Source organism: Silene latifolia, chromosome 6 (genome assembly GCF_048544455.1).
Source record: "Silene latifolia isolate original U9 population chromosome 6, ASM4854445v1, whole genome shotgun sequence".
NCBI lineage: Eukaryota > Viridiplantae > Streptophyta > Magnoliopsida > Caryophyllales > Caryophyllaceae > Silene > Silene latifolia.
Window position 1 is genome coordinate 131,128,129 of NC_133531.1, and position 20,988 is coordinate 131,149,116.

General features: G+C 35.8%; 1 protein-coding gene across 1 annotated transcript; it reads left to right on the forward strand.

Moving 5' to 3' along the window:
• The first annotated feature begins 5,010 nt into the window (after positions 1 to 5,010).
• On the forward strand, positions 5,011 to 16,082 carry LOC141588693 (uncharacterized). The gene is made up of 16 exons (XM_074410122.1): positions 5,011 to 5,131; positions 5,449 to 5,915; positions 6,006 to 6,084; positions 6,168 to 6,491; positions 6,657 to 6,730; positions 12,745 to 12,776; positions 12,917 to 12,972; positions 13,065 to 13,093; positions 13,171 to 13,241; positions 13,359 to 13,414; positions 13,802 to 14,241; positions 14,325 to 14,403; positions 14,519 to 14,839; positions 15,019 to 15,113; positions 15,221 to 15,296; positions 15,900 to 16,082. Exons 1-16 carry the CDS (start codon positions 5,108 to 5,110, stop codon positions 16,080 to 16,082), a joined length of 2,406 nt encoding a protein of 801 aa, XP_074266223.1. The 5' UTR covers positions 5,011 to 5,107.
• The last annotated feature ends 4,906 nt before the right edge of the window (positions 16,083 to 20,988 follow it).

Genomic DNA, 20,988 nt, shown 5'->3' on the forward strand with positions numbered 1-20,988 from the left:
TTTCTTCAGGGAAAGAGGTGGAGGGCATAGTTAATTTTCCTAAGGCCTGTGTCAAAGCCTGTCGATGCTCAAAGGATGTCGCGATCAATTGCCAGATTAAGATCTCGGCTTTTGCCTTCTGAAGCTGCTTGAGGATCGAATTCTCAGGAGCTCTTGGTTGAGTGTCCACTTCCGGGACGACTTGGTCGTTTGTTGTCGGAGCGACCGTTGAATCTGTTTCGGGTTCGATAGGGCGTCCGGACCGGGTGAGGTGACCGATCTTTTTCCCCTGTTTCTCTTTCCCTGGGACAAGGTAGACATCTTCAACATCATCTCTCCAGATGCCATTAATTTCAGGATCTCGAAGGCACCTTGGAGGGGTTTCCTCGGTGGGCAGTTTTTGTGAGTGATATTTTTGTGAGGGTAATTTTTGTGAGGGTAGTTTTTGTGAGGTTGATTATTGTGAGGTTCATGCCAGAATGGTCGCGGGAGCAATCCGTCCTGGTGAGGGTAGTTTTGGGCGCTCGGGGGACTCTCCCTCGGACGTGGTGGTGGAGGATTGAAGATAAGTCGGCGGTAGGCATCGTCAAGTCAGGTGATCCTCTCGGAGAGGCTGGCTGTGGCTTCCTCAACCTTTTGGAACATGGTGAGCATAGTTGCGGCACTGAACACAAATACTCCGTCCGAGGGATCTTTCTCCAAGGCATTCACCTCGTCATCAACTGGCAGGATGAGGTGTGAGCAGTCCAGAGTTGGTTCATCATTGGAGATAGCGTGGATTCCGAGAGGATTTGTTTTGTTGTTTGGCTTAGTCGGCGGGGGTAAAGGCAAATCCCTTTTCTCAATCATGTCTTGGCTGATGTGTTTGAGTTTGAAGCAAGTTTCTGTATCATGCCCTTTCCCTTGATGGTACTGACAGTAGGCATTGGGGTTCCAGAAGCGGGATTTCTCAGCCTCGGTCGGATCCGGAGTGGGTCCGATTGGTTGTAACTTTCCCCGGTCCATGAGCCTCTTCAGGGCACTTGCATAGGTTGCCCCAATATTAGTGAACACTCTATGGGGGCGCTCAACTCTCTTAGCAGATGGTTCAACGAGGTTGACTTCATCAATTTTGTTCGTTTGGCCGTAAGGGCGAGATCCGGTTGAGGTGGATCCTTGGTAGCCTCTGCCAGTAGTCTTGGCCAAGACACCCTTCAGGAGGTCATCTTCAATGCGTGTCCCTGCATTTGCGGATCCCGGAAGGTCTTAATATTTTGATATCTCGAGGTTGGCATACACCGGGCGGAGATTGTTGACGAAATTTTCCACCAAAGTTGATTCACTCGGCTTTCGACCAGTGAGTATTTACCCTCCTCCAACGGGTTAAGTACATTTGGAGTCGGGTCAAAACCGTCTTCATTTTCTAATAACCGTTTAAAATGCCGAGTCAGAATATTCTCGAATGTTCCATTTCTATTCCATATTTTCCGATCTTTTAATCTTTGGTAAAATATATCCCAAAATTATCATATAAAATATTAAGGAAATAAGATTAATCCGCTATTCCATAATAGAAACACGGAAATATTTCTTCCGCAGGAGGAAACCACTGAGGAAAAGACGCAGCAGGTGATGCGCCTTTTCCAAGAGACGCAGTGCTTGCTGCGCCTCTTCCTCAGTCCTTTTCTGTGTATTTTTCGTATCTTTTCGAGATTCACTTCCAAAGTTTCTCCGAAACCCTAACTTCCGTCGTGTGATTAGTATAAATAGAGACCTTCGGTCTCTCATATTTCTCACGCGAGTGTCCGCCCTTCTCTTCTCCCTTTGCATTCTAGACCACGTTCTTACTTTTTGGCGTCTACGTGCTTGAACTTTCGACCACGTAAGCCGGGATCTTCGAGTACCACCTCGTTTTGCATGACCGACCAACTTGTCCAACTCCACATTAATCAACTTAATCAATCTGTTTAATTCCTCCTATAGGGCACTTTCGTCGTACATTCGAGTCGAGCATCACTAAACGTTAACTTAGTCAATCTCGTTTCGTCAAACATGTAAGTATGAGGGTGTAAATCCTTCTTTTATTATTGTACTTTGTTTTTTGTAATCATCAATTGTAAGATTTATGTCGAAAATACTCTTCACGAAATTTGCCATGAGTTCTCGCTTCCTTTCTTCTTCCTTCGTCTTTTGTTCGTCTTATTGTTTTTATTTTGTTTTCGATTGTTCATTGTTCATTAACACGATAATTTGAGTATGATAATTTTAACATGTAATTCATTATTAATTAATTCATCTTTCAATTCCCGACTTAAATCCCTTATAATTCATATTTGCGGGTTTTCGTCATTAAAATCAATCCGGGTTTTAGAGGTTCGATTTATCCATATTGAGTCTCTGGAATTCATCATTGATATATTTGCATCTGTTATTTATCGTCACCATCATTAGTTCGTCATTAATAACCTGTTTAATCTAATTAATTTGATTAATTTGTATTTGTAATTAACTTATTAATCTTGTAATTAACTCGTATTGATTAGTTTTGTTCATGTTTTATCGTTTTTATGACTCAATCACATGTAAATAATCTGTTAATCACTTCTATCCGAGTCAAATAATATGATCAAGCATTAAATTCACCCACGAACATTAACAATTTGCAATTCCGCTTCACGATTAACCGAACTCAGAATGCAGACGCAGCGATCGCTGCTGCGCTCTCTTCAAGGGACGACTCTGCATTGCTTTGTTCTGGTTGAGTTCGTCTCTGAACTCCGTTTCGCTTTGACCTAGTGTATTAATTACGTATTTAATTAACTATTAATCGTATTATCACCCTTAACTGCTCGTTTATTCATTTATTCTTTATTTTCTAAAACCATCCGTTTTAAATGTATTTTCGACATAAATCAATTAACCCAATGTAATTATTGTAATTTTCTTTATTGTATTATTATTGTATTTCTTTTATCGTATTGTTTGTATGCCTTCACATATAATCAACCTAAATTTCTACATCGACTCAATTGTATATTAAATTACGTGATAACCGACTTAGTCTAATTCTCATGCTAGGATTAAATCTAATGGATGTTGCATTGCATGCATATAACCTTCAACATATCGAGTATAGATGACTTCCATAATCATTAGTAGAGGCCGCTATCGAGGCGGGGGGATTAGGTGTTCGATCAAAAGAGCTTCCTAATACGTACCCTCACCCCTTACCCGGATCTCCGTGAACATCCGTGTTCATTGGCATCCACGAGAGTCATTCTAGATATAGAATGCTAAGGGTAACGAGTTCTTGGTGTTCATGTCACTACTTTGTGTCTTGACATGACACGAGGTATTCGAACGGGTTTCCAAATTTCCACAATAAATTGGTGGCGGCTCCACAAATGCACAAAAGCTTGCTCACTTTTCGCCCCCGTGGCCCGCGTCCCACGAGGTTCGTTCCTGCAAATGAGATGAAACAAACCAAACTAGCCTATTCGGGTCATTTTGCAATATAAAATTATAAAAACGACATGGAAATGCGTGTAATAAAAGGCTAAAAAGACTATATAAATTGCACGTATCATAATTCTCCCAATATGAAACAAATTTTATGTTATACATGAAACTGATTGGACTTGGGAATAAGCCTAAGAGTGAAGACTTGGGAATAAGCCTAAGAGTGAAGGTCTTATGATAAGAATAAATTTGCAATGGTTGTACATATACTTTTTTTTTTTACAGCTTTATGATGGGAATAGAATTGCAATGATGCACGGATGAGTTTTTTAATCACTTTTTTAACAATTTTATTGATAGTTGCTAGTTGTAACACGGTACGTTTGAGTTTCTTTATTGTTTTTTTTCTTTTTTTTTTCAATTAAGATTTAATTTGAATAATTTATGCAACTTAGGTGATTGATGCACTATACCTCTATACGACTGTACGTTTGATAATGTAAAAGATTTGTTTTTTTTCCAGCCTATTTTTTTCCCATTTAGATTTAATTAGCATTATCTATTAATTTTAGGTACCTCGATAATGTTGGAGTCTCTAGAATCGCTCGGAAAAAGGTTCATTTATTAATTATTAATATAGATAAATAGATAGATATATAGATACTCTAACCATAAACGGTCAAAGTGATGTTTCAAAGTCCCCAAAAAAAGAGATTTTTTTATTTATTTACTTGTATTTAAAATTATTAATACGATATGATACATAGGATAAAGATTATACTCCCTCTTATTCTATATATTCTTCCCTATTTCCTAAAACGGATTATTCAGGTTTTCTTCCCTTTTCTTATTTTGGAAACTTTTACTCTTATTTTATTCGTTTCTCTCTCCTATCACCAAACCCCACCCAACACTTTTACTCATATTTTATTACTTTTCTTAAAGTTTTGGCCCCACCATTCCTTATTTAACTCATAATTATTCATCCCTCTCTCCAACCACCAAACCCCACCCAACTTTTTACTCTTATTTTATTACTCTCCTTAATTTCCGTGCCCATAAACAAAGGGAAGAGTACATAGAATTGGAGGGAGTAGTTTATAACAGCTCAAATCAAAATTATGAAACACGGTATACGCATGATATGTGACAAAAGTTTAAGCATGTCTTCACAGTACAGTGGTAACTATTAATCATTAATATACAATATTTTAAGTATAACAAATTTTAAAACTTATTTTTATATTTTATCTATATATACCCGTGTAAAGTTGCACGGTACTTTCAGTATTAAAAGAAAGATCTTTTGTCGTTTGGTTGCATATAGAAATTTGTATTGCCTAGAAAGTTATAAAACACATGAATTTAAAATTCATGTGAATAGCAAAATACTATTTGGTTGCCATAAAGGAAGTACAATTCAGGTAAGCAACTCCCTCTATTACGGAGAAATTAAAATTCACGAAAACTTTCAATTAATGTGAACTAGGGCAACCAAACAACATACCCATTTTCAATTCATATGAATTTAAGTTCGTGAGTTATTCGTGGACACGGATAAACTTACTATCCGACACAAAAGTTGGGTTGGCAACCCTAGAATTCTCCTCCTCCTCCTCCTCCTCCTTTCTGTCCCTGCCCTTTTCTTTTTCTCTTCAACTCGTTTGTCTGCTATTTTACCACCAAAGCCATGGCTGAAGAATTTTTCAACAAGGTAAAAGTTATTTTCTCGCTTTTTTACTCTTTCTTCATATCAAAACTTATAAAATCTCAATAGATAAATCTAGTTTGTTTTTTACGGAGTAGATTTGTTTCGAATTAAGTAATTTAAGGACTTGTTAGCAGTTAGGAGACCTGACAAAATTGATCCGACTTAATTGTACCTGTTTTAAATACTAGGCTCTCCATTCCAATCATTTGTTTACGTTTGATTAAAATTCAATGTCCCTTGCAATGTTAAACAAACAAATGAGTGCTGAATGTTGTAAATTGGTTTAATCCAAGTTAGCGACTCGTGTTTAATTGTTTCAGGATAGGGAATTGGTGCGTAGTAGTGCTAGTAGTGTTAATGGGCATGAATTTATCTCCTTACTAGAAACCGAAGTTGATGATTTTGGAATCGGTTTAGAACTGGAAAGCTACATTCGTACTGACAATAAGGAAGCATTTGTCTCCTTACTCAAAGCCAGAGAATACGACTTTAGCTGGGGATATGACCATTTCGAGACCAGACTGTTGAAGTTGCTATGTTTTCGTCGTGCCGTTGGCTGTGCAACTGCATTTCTTAATGGAGATACTTTATTGCGGAAGGTGGATCTTAATCTTGGACTACCAGCTGATCCACTTGAAGACGAAGTTGGAGATAATCCTACCCCATTAGAGCTCGCTGTTAAAATGTTATGCTATGGGTTAACCGCGTTATTTATAGAACATGGCGCTGATGCCACTTCGGGGGATGTTCAATTCCTTCCACTTAACTTAGCACTAGATTCTTTGTGGTACGTACGACTACTTGATTAACTAAACTTTCCTTGGTTTTATGCTTCCTTTGACGACCTGTCCTTGTGGTTTTGCTCTCTGATTTGCAGCGATCATAAAATTGTCAAAGACTTTGGTGCTGGAGAATCTGTATACAACCTCTTTTCCTTATTCCGTCTACAAGAGTTGGTATAAATCTGATTTCAGTGACTTTTGAGTGTATGTGCTGATTGATACGGAATATATAATATACTGTTGTGCTTAATTGGCAGAAGGAGGCTTTGGATACAATCAAACTGCTAGCGTCAAAGTCGAAAAAACAGCAGGTTACTGCTCTATGTGTCGCCTGTGTTGAGGAATGGAATCTTGTTAAGCTGGCTACGTTGCTAATCGTTGCTTGGGACAAGTTGGTGATTGATGACGATGTATATAGTAGCCCAATTGCCAAGTTAATTGTGTTACAACATGACCTAGAATCAGATTTGGAGAAAAAGGAAATTATGAGATCTATGTTGCTTGTCTTTAGACTTGTGGAGATGTCTCGTGATTATCTCAACCAGAATCGTACTCTGAATCACACTCTTTTAATGCTTGAGGTATAATTTTTTACTTCTAGTATCATTGCTGCCTAATCTATTACAAGTACAAATTTATTTGTAAAAATAAATTGTAATTCAGTAGAAGCAAATTCAGCTAATTTTCAACTCGAACCATCTTTGAAGGACCATTTTCTTCCTACTAATAATTTCCTCTCTTTTCAGGATGCCTATAATGAACTTATGGAAGTGAAACTACATGGCAGGGGAACACATATGATCTCAGCTAACTTGGCTAGGTAAAGAATTAATATAACTAGGTAGTATCCCGTGCTTCGCGCGGACTGTTTTAAAATTTTACTATTATAACTGAAGAAAAATAATATAATTCATAAATGGCCTTTAATATTTTTACTTATAAATAAAATAAAGTAAATTAATTTTTCTCAAATATAATTTTTTTAGGTTTAACTTCAATGTTTTAAAATAAAATACATGCAATTTCAATTAAAACTAATAAGTTATAATTAATTATGCATGACCAACGTTTTATAAATAAATTTGTGACGGATTAAATATCATATTAATTAAAATAAAATTTGTTCGAATAATGTAACAATCAACATTAAGTTCTAAAATTATGTTCATGATACGCTATGCTCCAAATCAATTAATATTTGTTCAAAATGATAGTGAATAACTGAATATAATTTTATGCACTTCTTAACTTTTAAAGTATAACGTGACATATTTTTGTATCAAACATACAGGGTCTAAACACAACTTATTCAAATATTTTGGTTTGTGTCTTGCATGTGCTACGTGTCAAACATATCTATAAGAAATTTGCACCTTTTGTTTTTTTAAACAATTATATATAATGTTGTTTAAGAGTTTTTACTTGTAAATAAAATGAAATGAACTTTCTCAAATAATAATCTTTGTGATTTAACTTCAAAGTATTTAAAAGATAACATATAAAATATTTAACTAAAAGTAATATTTAGTTAGTCATAATCAATATTTTATACTTGACGTATACATATTTAATTGAAGATATTAAAAAAAATATAATGTGTTCTCTACTTTTTTATGTCGTTTATAATACTATACTGTATTACTTCATCATCATTACCATTGTTTTGATTATTCAATTGCACTCGCGATCACTGTGTACATACATACTCGTACAAATACTCACTATTAAAACCCCGAAATCTCATATGTATTTAATTTCTTGCAAGTATAATTTTTTTCATTCCCAAATTATAAAAACTTTTGTCTTAGTAGTTTTCTTTAAGTTTTATTTTTAATAAATATAATGACTCTTCCAAATATATTTTTCTTAATGGATTTAATGGTTTTAAGTTTTATAACCTTCTCAAAATGTTTTTTTACGTAAAAATAAAACATTGTGGGACACTCGTTTTAATCATCTCTACATTTCAAAATATTTCTATAAATATAATGAAAATTATACTCAATTGAATGCATTTTTCACAATGAGCGTTATTATTTACATTTTAGAATTTTTTTCGAAATATTTTTTTAATAAATTTAGAATCAGATTACCGTAGTTATTTAATATAATTTTATAATAAAATTTATTAAACTATAATTAATATTTTGCTTAGATTTATACAACATTTATTATGTTTATATTTAATGTTCAGCTTAAATTAATGCTTGTATTTATAGCTCAACGTGGTGCATCAATAGCGTTTCAATTTTAGTTTTATATTTATATATATATATATATATATATATATATATATATATATATATATATATATATATATATATATATATATATATAGAAATGGGATCAAGTGAGTCCCTTAGTGTAGGTGAGTCAATGAGTCCTAATCTAAACCATTAGATTAGAACAAAATTAAGGGCTAAGATTTAATCTGAAAATAAAAGCCCTATATAAAATCCACAAACCCTAATTCTTTTCATTTCACTTCCTGCTACTTCTCTCTCTTCCTCCCTTTCCCTCTCTTCCTCCCTTTCTCTCTCCGTCCCATCTCACTAACCCGACTACCTGCCGCCGTCGCCTCCGCCTCCTCTCCTCCCGCGCCCTCTTCCTTTTCTCCTCCCTTCCCCGTGCCTCCCTCTGTCTCCCTTCCCCGTGCCTCCCTCGGCCTCCACCACAAATAAAGGTCGTCCCTCGTCATCTCCTCCTCAACCGCGGCTGCTCCGTCGTCCCTCGTCATCTTTTCTTCTCTTTTCTCTTTTTTTTTTTTGTTTTTTTTTTCAGATCTGGAAACTCGGGAAAAGAGGGAGCCGTGTGCGTGGTGGTGTGGTCTGTGGCCGTGGGGTCGCATATTCTGCCCCCTGTTCATTTTTATTTTTTTTTTCAATTTGTCGGGGTAAGGGTGTTGGTGGTGGGTCAGGTCGGTGGTGTTGGTCGCGGTTGGTGAAGGCTGCCATTCTCTTCATTTTTCTTTTTTTTTTTTTGTTCATTTTTTTCAGTTCCGCTAGTGGGTTAGGGTTGGTGGTTGCGGAGATTGTTGGTGGTTGGTCAGGTAGGTGATCGTGGTGATGAAGGTGTTGGTGGTTGTGGTGATGAAGGTGTTGGTTTGGTGGTTGTGTAGGGGACTTGGTGGTAATGACATATTGATATGGACCAAAGTTTTGTAGATATGGACTAAAGTTTTGTAGATATGGATTAAAGTTTCACAAGACATGACTAAAATTACATTCCTAAAAGAATAAAGTTTCATAAATTATGATTAAAGTTACAATCGTAAAACATTAAAGTTACAACCATAAAATTAATAAATCAACAAAAATAATTAAAATCAAAATTTTATATTAGAAAATGTCTAAAAATAAAGTTTCATAAATTATGATTAAAGTTACAATCGTAAAACATTAAAGTTACAACCATAAAATTAATAAATCAGCAAAAATAATTAAAATCAAAATTTTATCTTAGAAAATGTCTAAAAAAAAATTAAAGTGTCAATTTTTAGCATTAAAGTTTCACCTTTAAACCATTAAAATTATATTTATAAATTAATAAAATTAATTAAAATCAAATTTTTATATTAAAAATTGGCTAAAAAAATTAAAGTTTTAATTTTTAGCATTAAAGTTTCACTCGTAAAACATTAAAGTTATATTTATAAATCAGTAAAATTAAATAAATTCAAATTTTTAAATTAAAAATTGTCAAAAAAAATTAAAGTTTTAATTTTTAGTATTAAAGTTTCACTCGTAAAACAGTAAAGTTACATTCAAAAATCAATTTTATATATTTAAAATAAATTTTTATAACATAAATCTAAATTTTTATTTATAAAATTACCTTAAATATTAAAGTTATAATTATAAAGAATTAAAGTTACACTTATAAATTAAAGTTTCATTTATAAAACACTAAAGTTTCCATCTTAAAATTTTAAAATCTCAACCATCAGTCTTAGAAGATCAATGGCTAAGATGAGGACTTAGTGGACTCACCATTTTAGGTGGACTCATTTGAACTCCTCTCTCTCTCTCTCTATATATATATATATATATATATATATATATATATATATATATATATATATATATATATATATATATATATATATATATATATATATATACTAGGTAGCATCCCGCGCGAAGTTTGAATATTTTTATTATTTTAATGGAAGAAAAAATATTAGAATTGATACATGACAGTTTATATTTTTAGTTATAAATAAAAATGGATTAACATTTTTAAAATATTAGTTTTTTAGGTTTAATTTCAAAACTTTTAAATAAAATACATACTACGTATAAACTTATTATTATAAGTAATAAGATTAGTTTGTTCTGCGTGATCAATGTTTTATAAATAATTATACAATGATTATTTGACGATAAAAATTAGAAAAGAATCATCTTTTCTCTCTTTCTCATGTATTTTATCATGCAAATGTCTAATATCAAATTTTTGTAATGAATATTCATATGGATGTCATGCAACATGGTACATACATTCTCGTTACTATATTATCTATGCTCACTTTTGCTCGTGATATGTTCTTCTATTTAGCATGTACATACATAATTTTTTGCGATAAATTTTGCTATTGTTAAAAACATACATGCCACATGAAGTTTTTCTATATTTTTCTATACTAGTATTGGTGCCCGGCTTCGCCCGGGCTACCTCTACTTACCATTAATTTTTTTTCGTTAAATAAAATTATTTAAAATTGCATAACCCATAAATTTATTATTAATATATTTTTCTATGGCATATCCTAAAATTACGATGAAATAAATTTTGTGACAAATTCACTACTCCCACTATTAATATTTTACTCTTATTAATGAAACAATAGTAATAACATTTCACTACTTGCCCGTAATCATTGTTACTTTCCTTACTCGTGCCATAATTATTGTTACTATCACTACTGCCGCATTAATATTGATAATTTCACTACCACTGTAATTATTGTTACTTTCACTATTGTCGCATTAATATTGATTATTTCACTACTCCCGTTGTTTCTACCACTTTCACTGATTACTATCATATAATTATATCCAATGTTATTACAATTCTTTTCTTTACTTACGAAATTACTTTTACTACTTAGGAATACAATTTTAAGATGATTATATATTTATATAAATATATTACATATATGTATTAAATCAAATCGAAAGAATTATACAATATAGTATAATTTATAGGAAATTGACCATCTTAATTAATTATTTTATTTTAAGAAAATTGACCATGTTTAGGAAAATTACCAAACTTAAATATAATTTAATTTTAACCCAAACTATATAATATTTGCATTGAGATCCCTCAATTGGGTCCATCACACGGTGCTATTGATTTAAAAATATATAGTATAATTAATTTGTATAACTTTCTTTAATTACATTGAAGTCCCTTGGTTTCTGGATTTAATATATAGTATTGATTGATGTAGAATTTCTGTTACTCTTTGCCATATACATCGTATAGATTTTAGTAATATTTAATACTCCCTTCTATTCTAAATAACCCTCCCTATTTAAGGGGGGGCACAAGAATTAAGGAAGGGAGTATTATATGGTAAAATATTTGTGTAGGGTAGGAGATTTGAGAGAGGGAATGCATTGTGTGATTAAAATAAGTATTTTTGTAGGGTAAGGTGATTAAAATAAGTATTGTTGTGGGGTAAGATGATTAAAATAAGATAAAGTATGAGTATTGTGGTGCATTGTTGTGAGGTGAAGTGATTAAAATAAGTATAAAAGTTTGCCAAATAAGGAAATAGGGAGAGTATTGTGAATAGACGAAAAAGGAAATAGAGAGAGTTATTTAGAATAAGAGGGAGTATCATATTAATGAAAATAAAATGTATTCAAATAATACAACAATCAACATTAATTTCTTAAATTAGATCATTTCACCGTACATTATTTTTCTAAATCAATTAATAGTTGTTCAACAGGATGTGAATATAATTTTATGCTTCTTTTTTTCATTTTTTTTTATGTATAACGTATGATCCTTAGCAAACATATAGGGTACAACATATTTATAAGAAAATTGCAAGTTTTTTTTTTTACACAACTATATAATGGTGTTTAAGATTTTACTTATAAATAAAATAGTTTGAATTTTTTCTCAAGTATAATTTTTTGAGGTCAAAGTATTTTAAAATACAACATATAAAATATTTAATACAAAGGCACTCGCTATCACTATGTACATACATAATCGTTATCACACTTTTTAAGCCTTCATAAAATCTTAAATGTATTTACATTTTAGAATTTTTATTAAAATATTTTTTTAATAAATTTAGAATTAAATAATCGTACTTATAATACTCCCTTTGTTCTTTTTTAATTGTCATTCTTACTTTTCGATACACTCAATTCTCTTTTCATTTTCTCTCAAAATATATAACGAAATATATTGAAATGTATACTCATATTAAAGCTCTATTCGTAAAGAAATTTATGGTGTAATTTTTATAATTTTTTAACCAATATGTTTTTCTAAAAATTAAATTCAAAGGCTCGCCTCGTTAAAAGAAAGCGTCAATTATTTAGAACGGAGGGAATATAATTTAATAAAAAACCGTAACATTTATTAAACTATAATTAAAACTTTGCTGAGATTTATGGAGTATTTATTACGTTCATATTTAATAATTAGTTGTAGTTAGTGGATATAGGGTATTGGTTGATTGTTTTCTCTGTGTGTTCTGATTATAGTATATTTTGTCGGATGCTACCTTTATTTTAATTAAATACCGCCATTGTATAAATATTGCTTCGCAACCTGATGAGAATATTATAATCCGCAATAACTTAGGTTGGCAGCTCAGCTTTTGCGAAGGAATAAAGGTGAGATAATTCTAACAGCCTTAGCTTTCAATAAAAGTTTCAATACAAATGTGTGAATAACTGAATATGCCATTTGTACAAACACCAAGGAAACAGAACAATCGACCATAGAAGTCTCTAAACGTCTATTTTTCAAACAGAATTTTTTGAGACAGTTCTTGCGGAAAAAAATTGTTCAAGCACACCGAGTACTCGAGTAAGCACCCAATTCACTCTATTGATTAGCTTTTACGTACATTCTAAGTATTTGAGCAATTATTAAGTTGTGTGAAACTACATGTGGAGCAGAACGTCAAGATCTCAGCTGATATACACAGGTAAAAGTAATTGAATTTTGCTAGAGGTTATTGGTCGATATTTTTCTTATTTTTGTTTCACATTCTTGTTGATAAAGGTTATTTCTTAATCTCATTAGGAAATTGCAACCGAGTAAGTGTAGACCACTTGACCGGCTAGGGGACAAAGGTGAGACTATTCTGACAGCCATAGCTATCGCCTATCAGTTATTAACAAAACATTTATGTGAATAGCCCAAACAAATGAATGTTTGTAGAAATCTCTTAAGCTCTCTTTTTCAAACAGTTCTACTGGAAACACGTCTTATGAAGAAAGTGAGTTCAGAATCGATGATTACTAAGGTAAGCAATAAAATATCTTGCATTGTTCACATATTGTCTGTTCACTTCTGTTCGATTTATAGTCGAGTTAAAGTTTTTTTGCAAGTCTGTCATGCACTGACCTTTTAATGAGACATGCCTGATTATTGTTATCTGGACTCAGGTTTTTAGATTTTGCCTTCTTCTCTTGGATTATTAATAGTGAGAAACAATAGTTGCGTTTAGTTTCAGGGTCCTATACTCCTATCACCTAAGTACATAAAAGCTGAGGGCACGATAGTGCTATGTCTCTCATTTGGTGGTTTGTTGCACACCCGTTTCTCTATTGCTTTATCTTGATGAAATGCTTGTGAGGTCACACACTAATGCCTATTTCTTTCTTTTTCTTTTTTTTTATAATTGGAACAGTGTATTTACTTTCTCCCAAAGACAAGTGGAAGCTATGGAGGAGAGACTTGTGGAGAGGGCACTTTGTTATACCGTCATCTAAATCATGTCATGTTTCTGGATGACAGATATGAATTTGTTAAAGTTGTGAATGGAGTGGAATCCTTTGATACCCTGGATTGTGATTATGATCTGCCAACAATCGTCAGAAACCTCATGTTTTTGCATGACAGTGCTGATTGTGCTGCTGCAGTACTCGCTGGCGAGACTGATGCTTTCCTTAGTTTTAGAGACCTGACAGATGTTGGCTGGTCTTTTTTACACAAAGCTGCAAAGCTTGCAAACCCTAAATTAACTGCCCTGTTTCTTGAAAATGGCTTTCTGGCTGACGACAGAAGAGATTGTGATGAATTGAAAATTAAGGCAGCATTGCCACTCAATGTTGCACTTGAAAGTATTCGGTATTGCGTTGTTACTCTAAACATCTTATAGTTTTTGCTCTTCTATTATTCTTTTGTCGTGTGATCGTTTGCTCTTTTCACAGGGATGATTTTTATATCCGACGCTGGATGAAGAATAAGTCTGCCAGTGATCTTGTAGTGCTTCTCTGTCGTGACGAATTTGTATGGTGCTTCAGATTACAACTTAGTAGGATCATATTCTTGTTGGGTGTTGCATAGAGTTTGATCCATTTAATATCCGATGGTGTCTTGCTCTTATTTCTATTGCTTTTGACAGAGGCATATATTGGAGACTATAAGATTGCTTGTTCTGAAGACGACAGATGTCTACTCTGAATTTTTACTATATTTGAAACAAGGAAAGATGGTTGAGTTGTGTGCGTTGCTGATGGTAGCCCATAAAGAGCTCTTGGCATCAGACTTTATGGTGGACACTCTGGTTCCAACATCAATCACTCACAAAGATGGAGGTGCTGGGCACGGGAACTCGCATGAACATAATGATCCACTCGAGAGAGAAGAGACGGTTTTACTACTAGCTATATTTGAAAAGATAGGTGGTCATCTTTCTGCATATATTAGATTGGAGCAACGAAAGGTAATATGTCGATATGGTTTTGCAGTACAAGTTATCAATTTAGTAAGTCTTACGAACTTGTCTTTAGTAAGAGACGCTTTTATCATGATCTTGGATTATAATTGTTGCAATTTGTGATCCTGATCTTTCATAAAGATTAGATGTATGAGTTTTAATTCTTGAATATCATTGATGTGCAGAGCCAATATGAGATAGACTGTGAGGTTGCATGGCTCATTGTCAGGGCAGGCATTTCTGATGCACTAGTTTCAAAAATTGCTAACGCTATGTTCAGGTTTTTAGCTGTACTCTTTGCTCGTTAATAGTCGACTAGTCGTTATAGTAGCTGGCAGGATGAAGCCAATTCTAAGTTTTTACAGCCTGCCTTTTGTTTTGCAGCAGGGTGTACTTTGCAGATCACGAGAGGGTATCAGGAAGGGTATATGACAAGTCGCTTGAACAACATTGTCGTCCTAAGGTACGAATCATTGACCCTGTATCATACTCTGAACAGACTGTCCTTCAGTTTTGTATCCGTGTCTCATCTCACTGTCATGTGCTAATGTGTATTTTTTCCCTAGTTAGTTTTCTTTTGCCGAGTTATTTGCCTCGATCTGATACAACCGCTATAGGGGCGAGTTCGCCTAGTTATATTACTAGTGTTAAAATAGTTTGGTATGGTAATTATCATGTGAAGTAGTGGTCCTTCGATGCGATTCTCTTGTGAAATGGCTTTCTAAAGTGGCTCTGCTTCTTTCTCTTGTGAAGGAGCGGTCTTGATGCAGTTCTTGGTATAGTTTGGTATGGTAACACAAGGGTAAGGCTGTATACATCCAACCCTCCCTTACCCCGAAATTTGCGGGAGCCATTGAGGCAGTGTGATAGTATTGTTGTATGTTAAGTAGCATGTGCGTGTAATGACATGATTAAGGGGTTCTAGGCATACAACCGATACAAGAGGCAGTGGATGATTGGTTGCTCAGAAATCATAATATGTTGGATATGAATGCTGAGTTATGTACTTGTATATGAATTGATTTTAATTCAAGGTAATCTTTTTTTTTTTTTTGTTTTTCCTAAGCTTCGTACCGGGAGTAGGTATCCTAAACAAGCTGCTATGAGTATGTCACGGACTCTAGGCATTTCTTCGTCTACGGTGTTTACTCCAGCTCTCCATAGTAGGTATCCTAAACAAGCTGCTATGAGTATGTCAACGACGCGAGGCATTTCTTCGTCTACGGTGTTTTCTCCGCTCTCCATATAATTGTCCCGAAACAAATGCGATTTTGCCCCTCTCGTATCGCAAAAAGATTGGTTGATGTGTTGCATCGTCGACATTCTCCCATGCGGTGTATTTCCATTGTGGTCGCCTTGATGGTGGATTCAGTGCATGTGATTTTTGGGTAATAACTAGCCGCTAGTGGTTGATCCCATGAAAGATCCCTGAAATCCACAAAACTAGTTTCCATCCCCCGTACGTTACATGGGTACTAAAATAACTTGTAATAATAATGTGTTGCACTGCTACATATTTTAGTCGTAAAATTCTAATGTTTGATATACTTCCAACAATTGTTGTCATATTATGTTTTTGTTCTTTATTTTTTGTTACATTAACTATGAATTGAGACTGACGTTTTGAGGTAAATGATCCATCTAAACTGTCCTGTTATCGTTAATTTGAGTTGTGTACATTCCCAAAGGTAGATTGGTACTAATTTTCTAATTTTTGCACAACCAAAGGCGTTTTCAGAAAACCGTTTCAATTTCTCTCTCTAGTTTTCTCTCCCCCTTTTCTCTAAAAAACAAAACCCTAAATACTCTCCCTTTGCAGCCGCCGTTCTCCTCCTTCCTCCCACCACCACCCATCAACCCCCTACCATGTCGCCGGGGATGGGGTCTCTCAAGACCTTTCTCCGGCGACCCGTCTCCTCTCTTCCGATTAACCCTCATCCCCTTTCTTACCCACACCCGGTTCTGGATCGTACGGGTCCGCCCGTTCCTCTCGGTCTGCGTGGTGTATGTGGATTGTTCGGTACGTCCCTGATGTTCATCATGATGGCCTGGTAATTTATATGCAGATTGGAACAGCCACAGTGAGAAAGATCCTGGTAGATGGAGGCAGCTCAGTGAACCTGATCATGCTTGACGTACTGAAAGCCATGAAGATAAACGAGGATCAAATCATCAAGAAATCCAGCGTCCTAGTAGGATTCAGTGGTGAAACCAGGAGCACCCTAGGAGAAATCCACCTCCCAACCTACGTGGAAGGAGTCTCATCTTATGAGAAATTTGGAGTCCTTGATTGCCTGTCGTCCTACAACGCTATCCTGGGCAGACCCTGGATTCACAACGTCAAGGCCGTACCATCAACCTATCACCAGTGCATCAAGATACCAACAGATTGGGGCATAGCCACAATCAAAGGGGATCACAAGACGACTAGAGTGCTACTGCACACAGCCTTGAAGCCTTCCAAGGTAAGTCCATGGCATAGCAATTACAAGATTCTCGTCAGAGCACGTATGTAGCACCTCCCGGAATGGAAACAGATCGTAATTCTAGACCCCGAGTACCTCGATTGGTATGTTTTAAAAGGATCCGACGCGCCGGATAATGTCGCCCGAATCGGTAAAATTCCTTAAAAATAAATCATCTTGGTTTGCTTGGTCACATTTTGATATGACGGAATTAGTCGGATATTATTACTCATAAGCTCAATGTTGACCCATCTTTTAAGCGTGCGGCAGTAAAAGGCGCAAATTTAAAATTTGAAAGAAACACCATAATAAATTAAGAAATAGAAAAACTCTTGGATATGGGGATGATCAGGGAAGTAATGTACCCGAGTGGTCGGCTAACGTAGTTGTTGTGCGAAAAAGAATGGAAAGTGGAGAGTCCGTGTAGACTACACCGACCGAACAAAGCTTGCCCTAAAGATCCATTTCCCCGCTCATATTGATGCCATGGTAGACGCAACAAAGAGCCACGAAATGCCGACATTCATGGATGCTTCCAAAGTGGATTGAATCAAATAAAGATGCACCCCGCCGACCAGGAGAGTACCGCATTCATTACTGCATCGAGGCATATATGTTACACCGCCATGCCTTTCGGCCCGAAGAATGCGGGGGCCACGTACTAGCGCCCGGTCAACATGATGTTTAAAGACCGGATAGGTGACATCATGGAAGTATACATAGATGACATGGTGGTGAAATCCAAGAATGCGGAAGATCATGTGAAGCACCTAGAAATAGCATTCGAGATATTAGAAAAATATAACATGAAGTCGAACCCCGCAAAGTGCCACTTTGGGGTCTCGCAGCAAATTTCTTGGATATATGGTCACAAAGAGAGGCATAGAAGCAAGCCCGAATGGATAAAGGCCATCCTGGAACTACAAATCACCCAAGTCCTGTCAAAGATATCCAAAAATTGACAGCCGGTAGCGCCCGAACCGCTTTATATCAAGATCTTCCGAAAGATGCAAAACATTCTATAACCTCCTCGGGAAAAATAAACAATTCCAAAGTGGACTGACGAGCATGAGGCGGCCTTTCCAGGATCTAAAATCCTATTTATCATCTCCACCCTTATCGGCTAAACCGGAAAAGGGAGAACCTTTTTCAAGATATACCTATCTCGTCACCGACACAAAATCGATGCGATCTGGTGAAAGAACGGGACGGCAAAGAACATCCGTCTACTACGTAAGTAAAAGCTCGCTAGATGCCGAGTTGAGGTATGGACTACTTGAAAAATATGTTTTAGCTTTAATAATGTCATGCACTAAGCTGAGACCTTATTTTGAAAGTCACCCAATTATAGTCAGGACCAATTTACCCATAAAATTTGTCTGCGTAAACCCGAACTTTCAGCGGGATGGCCAAGTGGTCGGTGCAGATTAGCACATATGACATCTCCTTTGAACCTAGGGCGCGATCAAATCGCAGCCCTAGCAGACTTTTGTGGTCGACTTCACCTAACGGAACCAGACCTAATAAAAGAGGTCAACCAACTAGAAAATAAAACCCTAGACCAAGAATGGACCTTGTTCATAGATGGGACATCCAATGCCGTGGGGACAGGGTTAGGATTAGTACTTAAATAACCCAGGGAGATATAATAGCTCAGTCCGTGTCTGTGAGTTCAAAGCTACCAACAATGAAGCGAGAATATGAAGCCCCGATAGCAGGCTTAAAGGTATGTCTAGACCTCGGTGTTCAAAACCTAAAGGTAAAAACCGATTCACTCTTAATTGCCAATCAAATAAAGGGAATTTATACGGCTAAGGATGCAAAAATGATTTCGTATTTAGAATATGCAAAAAACCTTACCGCTAAATTTCCTTCATTTGATATCGATCAAATATCTAGCGACACGAATACCAGTGATGCTCTGGCCACCTAGGTTCAAACTTTACCCCGTTTTTGATAAAATACCAATTGTGCACTTATTAGAGCGACTATTAGCAAACCCGAACAGTCAATCATGTCAATCGTGAGAAGTAACTCCTGGACTAAACCTTATTACGACTGGTTTTTCCAAGAAATACTACCTCAGGGTAGGCATGAGGCAAGGGCCTTTAGAATTAGAGCTTCATCTTATGCTATAATCAATAACACCTTGTTCAAGAGATCGCAGTGGACCTTACCCGAGATGCTTGGAGCCCGACGAAGCCAAACTAGTACTTCAAGAAATACATGATGGACACTGTGGCAACCATAAAGGAGGAAAGAGCTCCGGCAAGCAAAGTTCTCGTGACAAAGCTACACATCGGCCTACACCGAGGGCCGACCGCCTCGGAATACTCTTCAAAATGCGAAGCTCGCCAAATTCATGCACCAATCATACATCGCCCATCCGAACTCCTTCATTCAATTTCCGTGCCCGGCCATTTATAAAGTGGGGCATGGACATCGTGGGAAAAATGCCTGTAGCTCCATGACAAAAAGTCTTCATGTTAGCCATGACTGATTACTTCTCCAAATGGATTGAGGCTGACTCTTACAGGCAAGTAACCGAAAAGGAAGTAATATCCTTCATCAAGACAAACATTATTTGCAGATATGGAGTCCCATCGGAAATAGTATGTGACAATGGAACTCGGTTCGTGGGGAAAAGGACCCAAGCATTTCGCAAAGAATGGAATATCAACCGGTAATATCGACCCCGGATACCCAAAAGCTAATGGCCAGCAGAGTCAAGCAACAAGGTAGTCATAAGTCGCCTAAAAAGAAGCCGAAAAGAAGACGAGGCGGATGGGTCAAGAACTCCCATTAGTACTATGGGCGACATGACAACTCCAAAGACCGCAACAAAGCCGGACACCTTACTCCCGGTGTATGGCCGTGAAGTGTCATCCCCTGCAGAAGTACGAGTGCCAACATCCGATCCGGCTGAACAACGTTGAAACAAACAAAGACCGATGCAAGATAACTTAGTCTTAACGGAAGAACTAAGAGACGCCGCCAAAATCGGGATGGCATCATATCAACAAGCAGTTGCCAGGACTTACAATAAAAAAACGTCGTGGTCGGGGTCTTCAAAGAAGGAGACCTTGTCCTACGCAAAGTATTTCCAAATAAAAAGGAAAAATCAACAGGCAAGCTAGCTCCCACATGGGAAGACCCTTACTTAATTGATTCAATTATTGAACAAGGAGCATACTGTGCTCCAAACACTAGAAGGGGAAATGATCCCAAGATCCTGGAATGTAACTCATTTAAAACTATTCCATATGTAAAGATCGGATCGGGCTACGGTCAGTACAAATTCAATCACTACTCAACCCGATGTGCTATGTGATGAACTACATGCTTTATATGACTTATCTCGTATTTTATACCGCTCAACTAACCCATCTATTTACTTTTTGAATCTTGAACAATTATACATAATAAAAGATTATACGCATAAATATTCAGGATTGAGGGCTACTCTACTATATATTCCTGAAACAAAAATTTTGCACTTAATTGTGCCTAACGAGTTGGTAACCACCACCAGATACAGTAAAAAGTCGGGACCAATCAGGCATGAAATAATTGCCGACCCGACTAGATTTATCGCCACGGATTACAACCTATTTGGACACAAGAAGACGGTGCAAGGGTGTTTTATCCCGACCATCGTCTAAAATGCCCTCTCGACAAAGCCGAATACCA